The sequence below is a fragment of the Rhopilema esculentum genome, chromosome 21 (assembly GCF_057945365.1).
Source record: "Rhopilema esculentum isolate cy_ngs chromosome 21, ASM5794536v1, whole genome shotgun sequence".
Lineage (NCBI taxonomy): Eukaryota > Metazoa > Cnidaria > Scyphozoa > Rhizostomeae > Rhizostomatidae > Rhopilema > Rhopilema esculentum.
In genome coordinates, this window is record NC_142835.1 from 11,616,681 (window position 1) to 11,628,442 (window position 11,762).

The 11,762-nt window shown below is 35.6% G+C and overlaps 1 protein-coding gene across 1 annotated transcript; it reads right to left on the reverse strand.

Annotated features, from left to right (window-relative positions):
* Nucleotides 1–2,991: 2,991 nt before the first annotated feature.
* On the reverse strand, nucleotides 2,992–11,650 carry LOC135684410 (uncharacterized). Its single transcript, XM_065199962.2, has 9 exons — nucleotides 11,489–11,650; nucleotides 10,605–10,676; nucleotides 9,597–9,703; nucleotides 8,188–8,223; nucleotides 7,259–7,331; nucleotides 6,786–6,848; nucleotides 6,081–6,195; nucleotides 4,606–4,794; nucleotides 2,992–3,917 (listed from the first exon to the last, which is right to left on the reverse strand). Exons 1-9 carry the CDS (start codon nucleotides 11,588–11,590, stop codon nucleotides 3,739–3,741), a joined length of 936 nt encoding a protein of 311 aa, XP_065056034.2. The 5' UTR covers nucleotides 11,591–11,650; the 3' UTR covers nucleotides 2,992–3,738.
* Nucleotides 11,651–11,762: the final 112 nt, after the last annotated feature.

Genomic DNA, 11,762 nt, shown 5'->3' on the forward strand with positions numbered 1-11,762 from the left:
TTTTTAGGTGACAGTAGTGTGGATTTAAGAGGAATTGACTGTATTGGCTTAAAAATATAGTTATTCTCCACCCCTCTCCCGAAAACAAAAAATGGCTGATTCCATACTCAGTGATGATATCTTTCAAAGAACAACGCGAAAGGAGAAAATAGTAGCGAAAACATCACATTTATACTGTGTAAGATAGGCCATAGAAACTATTACTCCAAAATTCAAGGGTGGTTTAATTATCAGGCGGACTATTCATGTGCTAAGGGAATCACGACCAAAGGGGGCAGCAGAAAGACAAAGGTGCAAAGGTTAAAAATGTATGAATATGTATTTAAAATGTAATTTTTTTCGCATGTAAAACGAATGAATATTTGAAATAAAATTATACAAACTAGTGCTAATTGATCATAATACATTAACAGCGAAAAATTTCGTCAGATAAATTTTCGGCGGATAAACTTAGTTGAAAAAAAATCGGACAACTTTTCAGAATTTCGTCGTGACAAAATTTCGTCGTTGATATTCAACACAGGGATATTACCAATATCATAAGAGGCAAAATGGTACAGTTTTCTTAATGTCTAGTCCCATAGGTACCGACTCCATGGAGACTTTTGGGCTTGAGCACCCGATCGGAATTGGGTTTGTCCTCCCAGGCAGCATTTTAACAGCTTTTTAACACAACATTTCAAAATAAAAGCGACATATTTTCTCAGTTTTTGCGAAAGCAGGCAAAAGAGATACTTTTTGCACTCAAAGAGTCTCTACTCTCTATCAATATGTTATGAAAGTTTATGGATAGAAAATAATCAAAAGTGTATGAATATGGAAAAATATAAATGTAGAATATTGCAAAGCAGGCAATGAAATTTCCTCAAAATCAAGATCATCAAAGAAATTAAAGAATCAAACTTTCTGACTGATTCAGTAAAAATTAATCAATCCTCAACCTGAATAAAGGAAAAACCGGAGCCCTATTATTTGGAACAGTGCAGAAAATGCGGAAATGCACGGAGCCTTTATGCATATTACACGGGGATGGTCAAATAAATGTTACTTGTAAATACAAGTATCTCGGTGTTCAATTAGACGCATCGCTTAAACTTAGTAGTGACTTTGATGACAAATACAAAAATACCTAGGTATTGCTGCAAGGATGTCTGCCAATGCAGCTGCTTTCAGGAAGATCATAGCAATAACAAAAACTAACATAACAACTTACAAACAATTATATTCCTAAAGATGTAATTAGCATCTAATTTTTATTTTCTTTTTAAGTATCTTTTAGTTCTACAGGAAAAACATTGATAGCAACCATCAATTGTGGAAGTTTTTTATCCTGCATAAAAATTCATTTTATTAAAGACTCTAGCACTGGTACAAACATACAATATGACGTTTATCGCAACACCAAACAAGTTCTCAAATCCATCCAAAGTGATCACGAAAACCGCATTGAAAACGTTCTTACATCTCAAGGATTTATTATCTCGTGCATCTTAAAATTTGCTTCTAAGGGAACTAATCAACTTTGGTCTAGTGTCCAGCAAAAGTTACCAAAAAACATTTACAACTTTACCATCAAATACCTAAACAACACTCTTGCCACTAGGAAAAACCTCTGCAAATGGTCAATTACTCAGTCATCTGCCTGCTCTTTCTGTCTCCAATCAGAATCATTACAGCACATAATCTTGAACATGGTAGGTATACCTGGAGTCATAATTCTGTACTTCTATATTTGGCTAAAACCCTTTCAACACCTAGAAACAGCTCACTTTACGCCGACCTGCCTTCATTTCTATCACCTTCTTTAATCACAGGCGACTCCTATCGACCAGATCTTGTCTTCGTAACTGAAGATCGAATCCTTTACATGCTAGAGCTTACTGTTGGGTTCGAAAGCAACATCGACGAAAACAGTACTCGAAAAGCTAGGAAATATAGCGATCTTATCAAGGAACTGAGCCCTGCCTATAAACGTGTTACCTTTGTTAACCTTTCTATGAGTGCCCTTGGCATTCTGGGAACCTCATCTACCTCTCTCTCTGACATGCTACACCAACTTAATTTTGACTCAAATCAAACTAAATCCATCTTGATGAAACTCATGAACATTTCTATCCGCTGCACCTACTATATCTTCTGTCGTCGAAACAAACCATGGCTAAGGCCCGAACTAATTGACTTTTAAATATTGTAATGCAGATAAGCCAATTATATGATGCCTGTAAAAGCGAGTCGTATAATTGTAAATTTAAAATGTATTCAATGAAAATGAGATGTTTAAAAAAAAAATTATATATTATATATATATATTAAGACCGTTGATTGGCTTAATGATTGCAGCTTCAGCTTAGAGAAGAGGTGGACAATTGGATGTTCATTTTTGTAAATTGCATGCTGTTGGACATTTTAAAGCCAATGAACGTAGTCATAATGTATCTTCAATTTTCCAGTATAAATCTTTAACAGTACTGTCTGTAGTGAAAGCATTGAGAGAGTATCTTAAGAACCAATGTGCAAACCTAATTGAGGTTCCATGTGCAAAAATGGTTGCTGATTTTCGAGAAAAGCAAATTAAATGCACTGAGGTCAGCAACATTCAGCGAATACAGGCCTTTATTCCCAAGCACTTTGATGATTTTGTCAGTGCCATCACTCTCCGTTAGTGAGTTATAAACGGTCAAAGCTTCAAGTATTCAAGAATTGTTGCAGCTGATGAAGTTGGATGTTCAGGAAAAGGTCTTAATCAGTCAACACCGCTTTATGGGAGCTCTTTTACCTCGTTTATCAAATTTTCTAAAGTAAGAGACCTTGATACCACTATACAAATGTGCAGCGAATATTTTCTGGTTCTGGAGAAAATGTTGGAGGAGCTTATTATTTTGTCCTCAAGCAGTGTACACAATCTTATCCCCAGTGCTTAAAGGTGCGAAGTGGCCTTTCAGAAAGCGAGTTTAAGAAGATAGATTCAGTGGCTGCATAGAGAAAGCACGCTGATGCTCGCAGATTTTTATTAATTTTATGCAGTTAGTGTTACTGCTGGCTTCACATCAATATATAACGACTTCGAAGAGTGTTTGTTTTCTGCATTAACACGGGTAAATGTGAATTTTTTTGCTAACAGCGAAGAAGTGCAAATCTTGATGGAAGACACAGCAACTGAATTTTTTCTAGATGTATAGAAATTAAGAGGGAGAAAATTGTTTTATTGCTGAAGACAACTTTTTTGCTTCTTTGTTTCCACTAACTCTACCAACACACCCCCACCTAACCCTACAAAAACTTAAATTTAAACTTCACCTACATTGGACACAGGGAGTTGGCTACCCTTATACCACAGACCTGGCTACGGGCTTGAATGGACATACAGAATCAAAGCCCCGAAATGTCTCTCCTGGGTTTCTGGCTGATGAGTTGCTTTTTTATCATTTTCTGTCCATTTTCAAGCTAATTGCTCAGAACATACAAAGGGGCACACACAACCACCCCCAATCTGAGTTTGAGGCTGTAGCCAAGTGGTAGCGACTACTCCTTATCTCTTTTTTACTCATTTTTCCATTTTGAATTTCACAGTTTTATTCACACATTGGTTTTTAAGTTTTTACCTTGGAGCTTTGTCTTCGATCAAATGAATATCCGAATTTAAAACAAATTGACGACGCAAGCTACTTTTACAAATTTCTTCAAATAAATAAACAACATTTCATTATAAATAGCTAATAAAATGATTCTTCAGTCCTTTCATCTATAAAAGGGTGCGGCTGATCCCTGAAGTCCATGACTTTCATTAGAATATTGATTCTTATTGTAACTTTCTGAAGGTTCATCTACTATGCGAGATCTTGGTGTCATCGATGTGCAAGACCACGCTTGTAGTTCCTTGAAATGAAGCTTTGTGAGTTCATTAAGATCCGCAGATACTAAGGAAAAAGAATGAAATGTAAGTCAACAGTGGCAGTGAGGTTTCAAGCAATGATTCAAATTGTTCCGGTATCCAGCAAGGGGTTCTGTAAATTTTGTCTGATTATCTGTATTCTTATAATTGGAACAAAATTTTCCGTTCCAAAGTATTTCCTCCGCAATAACCTTTTAGATAAACTTTTCATAAGTCTAGCTTTTAATAATATGCAAAATTCCGCTTTACCACGAGGGCTGGTTTTTGAATTTCAAGTAATTTTTCATTTTAATGTATTTCGAAAAGTAATTAAATTTTAGCGGATTCAACTGATAATCGGGATTGTTTATCATTGAGTAGAATTGATTTATTTCTGCATTGAAAACCACACTTTTCAGGAAGGAAACAAAAATTGAAAAAATTTGGGAATGTTTAAAGTCTAGCGTGTAATTAGCATTTACCGAAAAAGTTCCATATTTATGAACTTTTATCAAATGGTCTATCTTATGACCAATAGTTTTTATGGCAGTGCATCAGGAAAGTATCCGTCTTTCCAGCGAAGAAAATCCTTAAAACTTCTGAAAACCTTTGCCATGAGCAGAATCATATGTTACATAAAAATTAAATTTTGATTTGGTAATTGTGAAATCCGTAATTACAAATCATATGAAACATTAGGCATCACAAGCTGTGACAAAGAATATTAAACCTACTCAATGAATTGTAGCTTCTTTCTTTTTCTAATATCTTCTGCAGTATATGAATCATTGCACCAGAAGCAAGGATACATTCCTCGGGTGGAAGGGTGTCAAAATACGAGTGGTCAATTGCAAATGGATTACGGGGCTGTGGCTGCACATTTACGCGAACGATCTCGCTAATAATGTCCCAGATCTTTATATCTACGTACAAAAATAAATCAGCAAGTTATTAAACGGGTCGGAAACAAGCATTAATGAACAAGAATATTATGCTATGACTAAAGAATAAAACTGTCACGGACTGAGTTCTTGACCGTCATAGTAGAGTGATAATCATCTTTGAAAGAACCAGCTCAAATCCAGCATTTAACTGCATCATTTAACATCTCGACGATTTCCTTAGTGTGTGAGTTTTGTATTTTGCATTCTTAGGACAAAAGATCTAGTCTTGTATTGACTGGATGAGGTCAATTTTTAACCAGGGGTGACGTCAAAGGCCTCCAGTGACGTCAAAAACGGAAAATCAAAGTTCAAATCTGAGTTCTGCTGTATGAGAAAGTGCTGGAAGATGTAATATAAAGATATAAGCCCTGTTTACACTACAACTTTTAACCTGGGTTGAACCTGGGTTAACGTTAGCCTGGGTTAGAAATTTTGTAGTGTAAACGCAGCTAACCTGGGTTGAACCTGGGTTGAACCTGGGTTTAGCCAACACTACTCTGGAGGTGGGTTGAACCTAGGTTGACCCCAGATTAAGAACTTCGAAATGCAGTGTAAACGCAAACCTGGGTTTAACCCAGTTTAACGATCTAGTTCGCGCATGCGCCTTTTGAGTCATGAAAGGCGCCAAACACAAAGTCAAAACAAAATTCGTGCAAAACGCTCGTACAAAAAGGTCCTTCAATTTAAAGCAGCATATCTTGAAAATGAATGAAACAAGGGCTGAAAAAGGTTAACTATGGGGCGACGATGAAGTCATGTCGTTAATCGAAATATGGGCGGACAAAGACATCCAGCAACAACTAGATTCATGTACCAGAAAGCGTCCTTCACAACGAAGCGCGTGCATGACGAATCTAACCTGGGTTCAACCAAATTTTGCGTTTACACTATACTTTGTTGTAAATGTAGTGTAAAACGAAAGTGGGTTCAACCTGGGTTCAACCCAGGTTAGCGTTAACCCAGGTTAAAAGTTGTAGTGTAAACATCGCTTTAGAGGAAGTGCTCTGTGGGTCATGGGCACTTAAAAAAAGAACGTTGTTTCTATTTTGTCATGACGATAACGTTTTACAATTTTTACGCTATTTGAACGGGAAAATCGTCGCGGATGATCTTTTAACTTTCAAGCATAAAATTAACAGCAAAAGACCCAGCACCGTGAAAACTTGTATGTAGGCTAAAATTTTGCTCCTTAATCTGCACGCGAAGTTCAAAATTCAGCATATAGAAATTTGATGTAATTGTTATCATTTTTCAATTGAACTGACCTTTTGTTGACCAATCTAGAATAGTACGCAGCTTAAGAGGGCTGTCCTTCACGACTGACTGCTCGCTTGAATCAACATCGGACAATCTAATCAATCGGTCATGATTTGTACGCACCTTAAAACAATTAAAACAGACAGTAGATAAAACCATAAATGCAAAAAACAGTGAATAAAGCACACCAAATCTGCTTCTAAACAACACAGTAACATTTACGTGGATGTTGCGCATTAGCTGATGAATATTTTGTAGTTAGCTTAAAATTGATACTAATTTTCACTTGAATAGGTTCTAGCTTCTTGGAAACAAAGAAAAATTCGCATAAAAGAACCTGTGAATTTCTGTAGCAGGTATAAAAGGCTTAACTCAGTCTGGAGACCTTCAGATGTGCAATCATGCTTGTTAACCAACATTGGTACAGTAACTACTGTTTTTATTGTGCACATCTTGAATGGAACTCCCCCCTTGCAAATTTGCATTATTGTTTAAGGGTACCCCTCTCAAATGTTTCGAATGAAAGAAAATTGAAGATTTTTGCTTCATTTCAGAGATGTTAAACGAATAAGTAACGAACTGTTCTATATTATGCGTCAGAATTGTTTTGTTCCAACCAATATTAGTAGATACTTCGCTTCTTGAACTTATTAACCCTTTAAACTTGTTACTGCTAATCTACTTGCTAAAGAAATTAGAGAAGAAAAACTCACCCACACGTATGGAGACTTATATCTAGCGTAAGACGCTATCAAGAAAATTGTTGTGTGCTGGTCCTGAAATTTAAACCAAATTAAAAATACAAAAAACATCCTGCATTACACAATATTTTTATCGACGAAATTCGCCCAAACCATTAATTTATGACAAGACTCGATTTACATAAAACTCTATTCGTACTACTAATGTTAAAAACGGTTCACTTTGGAAACCACGATCTAGAAGGTAATTTATAGAAAATTCATCTGATTATCATAGTAGTGTAAATCGAATGTATAATGGCTTGATTTAAACCAACAATTTGAGTATCAGGGTTAATCAAAGGTAAGGCAACTGGATTTTTCTTCACCCTATCAAAACCAAGCTTCTAAAATTCACATCTTTCTTAGTATTAAAACAGATATCTTGATTACATATTTCTGATATCCACTTTACACAACAAAGGAAGAATGTAAGGCTGCCTTACAACTGGTGAAATTTCTGAGCTGCATGGGCTGGCAGGAGGCAACCCAATTGCTAGGAACTGAAAACCACTAAGCCTGAAATAGAACAAGCTGCAAGCATCAAACCAAATTCAAACAAGAAATTATTTCTGGATGATGTGAAAAATGGATACATATTGCTTGCCTTTGAAATGTCATTCTTTTATGATTCAGCAAGCGTAAATGTAAAGAGCAGTTGTCATTAATTTCAGTAAAATATCAACTTGTCTTCACCAATAAGTGACAGATCAAAGATTGCTAATCATGAATCAAACCTTCTGGGTATAAAGAAAGCATAAGTTTTAAAAAGTTCTGAAATGAAACAATGACCTTGCCTTGTGTATTATCAATAAGGTTTTAGACAAAAATACTGGGAAACAAGGGACCTGTGTGCACATGCCTTCACATTCCTTTAGCAGTGATGAAAAGTGTTCCTTTTGGATTTTCCTACAATACCAAATGATGCCTCTTTTCCCAATTTAACCTGATGCCTCAGATACCATCAAATGCAAAGGGTTTTACCTATAATTTACCACTCAAGGACGAGCTTTCTTCTTTTAAAAAGGAAAGGTTTTTTTAAAAGTTTTGGGGTGCTTAAGACTTTTTAGGCCATTCATCAATGAACAACTATCCTGAACCCAACTCTTTCTATCACTGAATGTTCTGTTTTAATCCTGGTTTTTCATAGTAAAGTAAAAACTCATATTTCAGGATTAGCAAGGTAGTATTCCATGAATAATAGATAGTGCCCTGTCAACTGATAAGTTGTCAAACAAGATTCTCAAGGTCTCATCTTACTGTATTGCAACTATAGATCTGATATTTATAATACATAGATCAAATTTATAATACCTAGAAAAACACAATCCTAATGTATAATACATAGATCAAAGAAATAAGGAAGCAGGCTTACACTTGCTGAGAATTCCTTGATAGAATGAAAGAGTCACTACAATAAATTTTATATATTGTTAATATATTGTTAATGAATAGCAAAAAAGACTCAATAAAGACAGGAGTGGACAAAAACATAAAATAAGTTTTAAAAAATGATTACCATGCTCAAGGTAAAATTCTTATTTACAATATGCATACATATTGCACTTGCAAACATCTAACTAGCTTGGATTCCTATATTCAAATGTAATTAAAGACTGTGCAGGATCGTGAAGGAAATTTTTCAAAACGATCCAGGAAAAAACATAAAGGATTCTGCTAGGATTTTTCAGAAAATGATGTTGTTCTTATCAGGGTTCTGTAAGCCGAGACAAATTGGCTGGGGGGTGAGGGGTGAGGGGGGTGAGGGGGGTGAGGGGGGTGTGGCATCCCCTATATTTTTGTGTTCTTATCTGTAAATTGTGCCTGATTTGGTATAAAGCATCCTTTGGTGGTAGGTAGTAACAAAATGGTGCAAAATTTGCTTTTTACATCATTTTATTTTCTTTATCTTAAAGTTGAAAATAGAATTTTAAAAAGGGGAACTTCCATTATTATCCAGCCACCTAAAAGGTGTGCCACCAAAATCCAATCATTATCTAACACCCTCCCCCAATCCCTGCCTCTTAAATGCATCCCAGCTTACATGCATCCAAGCTCAGATCCTAAACAGAATCCTGTTAGCATTTTTACCAGGATTCTCAAATCAGTGTCCTGTTTGATCCAATTTGATGATCTTTTACATATAAAATTGATCTCCCAACAAATCTGAATTTAAAGGTTGGTGAACTGACCATTAGTTGTAATTTAAAGACAAAAAGGTAATAGGAGTTAGCACGTAATCATCAATGTCTGAAAGCAATTTTCTTAAAATAGAAGTGTTGCTTTGACAATTAGTGAACCCATTAAAGAGTGTACTAAATTAGCTAAAATAAAATTCTTAAGGAGAATGCCCAGAAAACCATATATAGACAGAGTTGGTAAAGAAAAAGCTGTATAAATAAAAAGTGACAAAATTTAAAGGGATGGAAAAATTATTGTTCAACAGGAAGAATAGAAGGTAAAAGAAATAGAGGAAGACAAATTCAGAGGTACATTCTGAGACTGGACATGAACTCAATACTGGCAGAAAAGATTCAGAAGTGTTGACATTGTCAAGAGATAAAGAGGGATGGAAACACTGATCCCAAACGTCCTGGAGGGACAAGAGACTCAGAAGAAGAAGGAAAGCTAGTAGGAAAAAAAAATATCAAAAAACCTAGTCAAAATCTTCACAATTGGATCACTATCTACAGCCTAAAGGATAATTTATTAAGCAATTATCACAGATGAAAACAATTTCTCCAAAAGAAAAGCTCTAGGTAAAGTCTAAAAATAAATAATTACCTATTACGAGGTAAACCTTGTCTTAAAGGGAAACTATCTGTAGAGCTGGTCTCTTCGCATTCTATCCCTTGGCTTTCACAACGACCAAGTGGGTGGTAACCAGAGCACTGAAATAAACAAAAAGGTAATAAAAGCAGCGGTTAAAAAATTTCAAATAACAAAATAAAATCCTTTGCAATGACTAAAGCTTCTTTTAATTAATACAAAAAACAAGGGTAGGTCTATATATTCTGAGATTGAATATTACACAGGAAGAGATATTAAACTGTCACTAGAAAAAAAATCAAAATTGTTTACTCATGTTGATCAGATAGATTAAATATTACTGATGTCCAAAAGAAGTTGGCTTTTCAATTTGGGCTCATACATAGGGGTTTTAAGGGTATTTTTAGAGGTAGGTAATTTGACAAGAATCTGGAGCAAGTGACCCATTAAGGTCTGCAGAGTCGATTCAGACATAAAGCAAATGTGGGCAGCTCAAACATAAAAATTCATAGGCAAATTGTGCAAAATGTGATACCAACATGAAACTTGGTAGTGATGGGCAGTTTGATATGCTGAATAATCTTGATGGCATACATGCTCAAAACTACCCCTTGTAATATTTTTAAATGGGGGTTTTAAATGGGGGTATCAAATTCCAGATCTCTAAGCATGTTATTTACTGAACCCACATCACTTCCCCAACTTGCAAACCTTAGTGTGTCACACATTCCTGAAAATTTTTACAGACTGCACACAGATAATAAGATAAAAATTTATGAAAATCCAAACTTTTAATTGCTATCACATTCAAGGATACTAAATTGATAGTAAACTTGAAACAAACAAAAATTTGTTTTTTCATTCAAGAGATACATGATCTTGCGAAGACAAAATTGAAAATTATAATTAAATATTTTGACCCTTTGAAACTTCATCCATTTTGAATGTCATTATGTCCACGATGCAAATGGGGAATTAACTACTTTGATTCTCAAATAGCAAGAGAAAGTGAATGACACTTACAGACTGCTCATTTTGGACTCTCAGCAAAAGCTCTTCTCTGCCTCTTAAATATGTATCAAAGTACCTGAATCCCTAAAAAAAGGATAAATTTGATTTAAGAAAAATTTACTGTAAATAACTCTGAATTTAAAAATTGATTGTATTCAAAACATAAAAAGATACTTGGCATGCTGACAATCAGATCATGGTCTTTTAAGAAAAACAGTGAAACTAACAATCATTTAGTACTTAAACTTGGGTGGCCTGCCGAGCCCCCTAGCCATCCTTGGGTGGACCGCTGGCCCTCTAGACCGCAGAGGCGGGTACATGCAATGCCCCCCATCGCAAGCTCAAATTAGCAAAGAATCAACTAACGCCGAGAGTGAGTCCAAACCCCCTCCCCCGCACAAACCCCCCCTCCTCCGCACACTTAAGAACAAGATGAAAAAATACCCAGTTGTGAATCGAATAGGTAAGCTATACCTCGCTCTGCTTGGGTCAAGCAGCTTGGCCATTGAAGCCAATGAGTCAAATTTGTGATATATACATATACAAACACATACATATATATATTGGTTTAATGTTGTAATCACCATTGCGCTTGTCCGCTTGTCCGCTTGTCCTTGTCAATTATCAATTTTCAAAATAGCGTAAACAAAAATGTCTCCTTTAATCTATGAAAATTGAGCTTCACTTGCCAGTGCTGGTCAAGTCGGTGTTCAAATGTCTAGATTGTTGAAAAATTGTGTTCTAGATTGTTATTTCTTGGCCTTGCCGTGTCATTTTTTGAACAATACTCCTCCAAATCGGAAAACAAATGCTTTTATCCCTAGCTGAATTGTATACAATAATAGGAAAAATACAAAACACCTCCAAACTTGTTCTATAGTTTTGAAGAAACAAACCTTAGCACATCCAAATCGTAGAAGATCATTGAGGAAGCCGTGCAATTTCTTTTTGATAAACTGTTCTTTGTATTTACTGGTGGAGTCACCTTCAGAAGACATTTCGTGACTTACCCTTCCCAATGCAACTTCTTCAGAAAACCTTTAGGCCCAAACACAACACAAATGACGCACCGGTCTCGATATCGACACTCAAAACGAGACGACGTTTCTAGGCACTGAGAAACAAAGTATTTTATAGATAAACTTCAGATTTACCGACGAATTCCTGAAG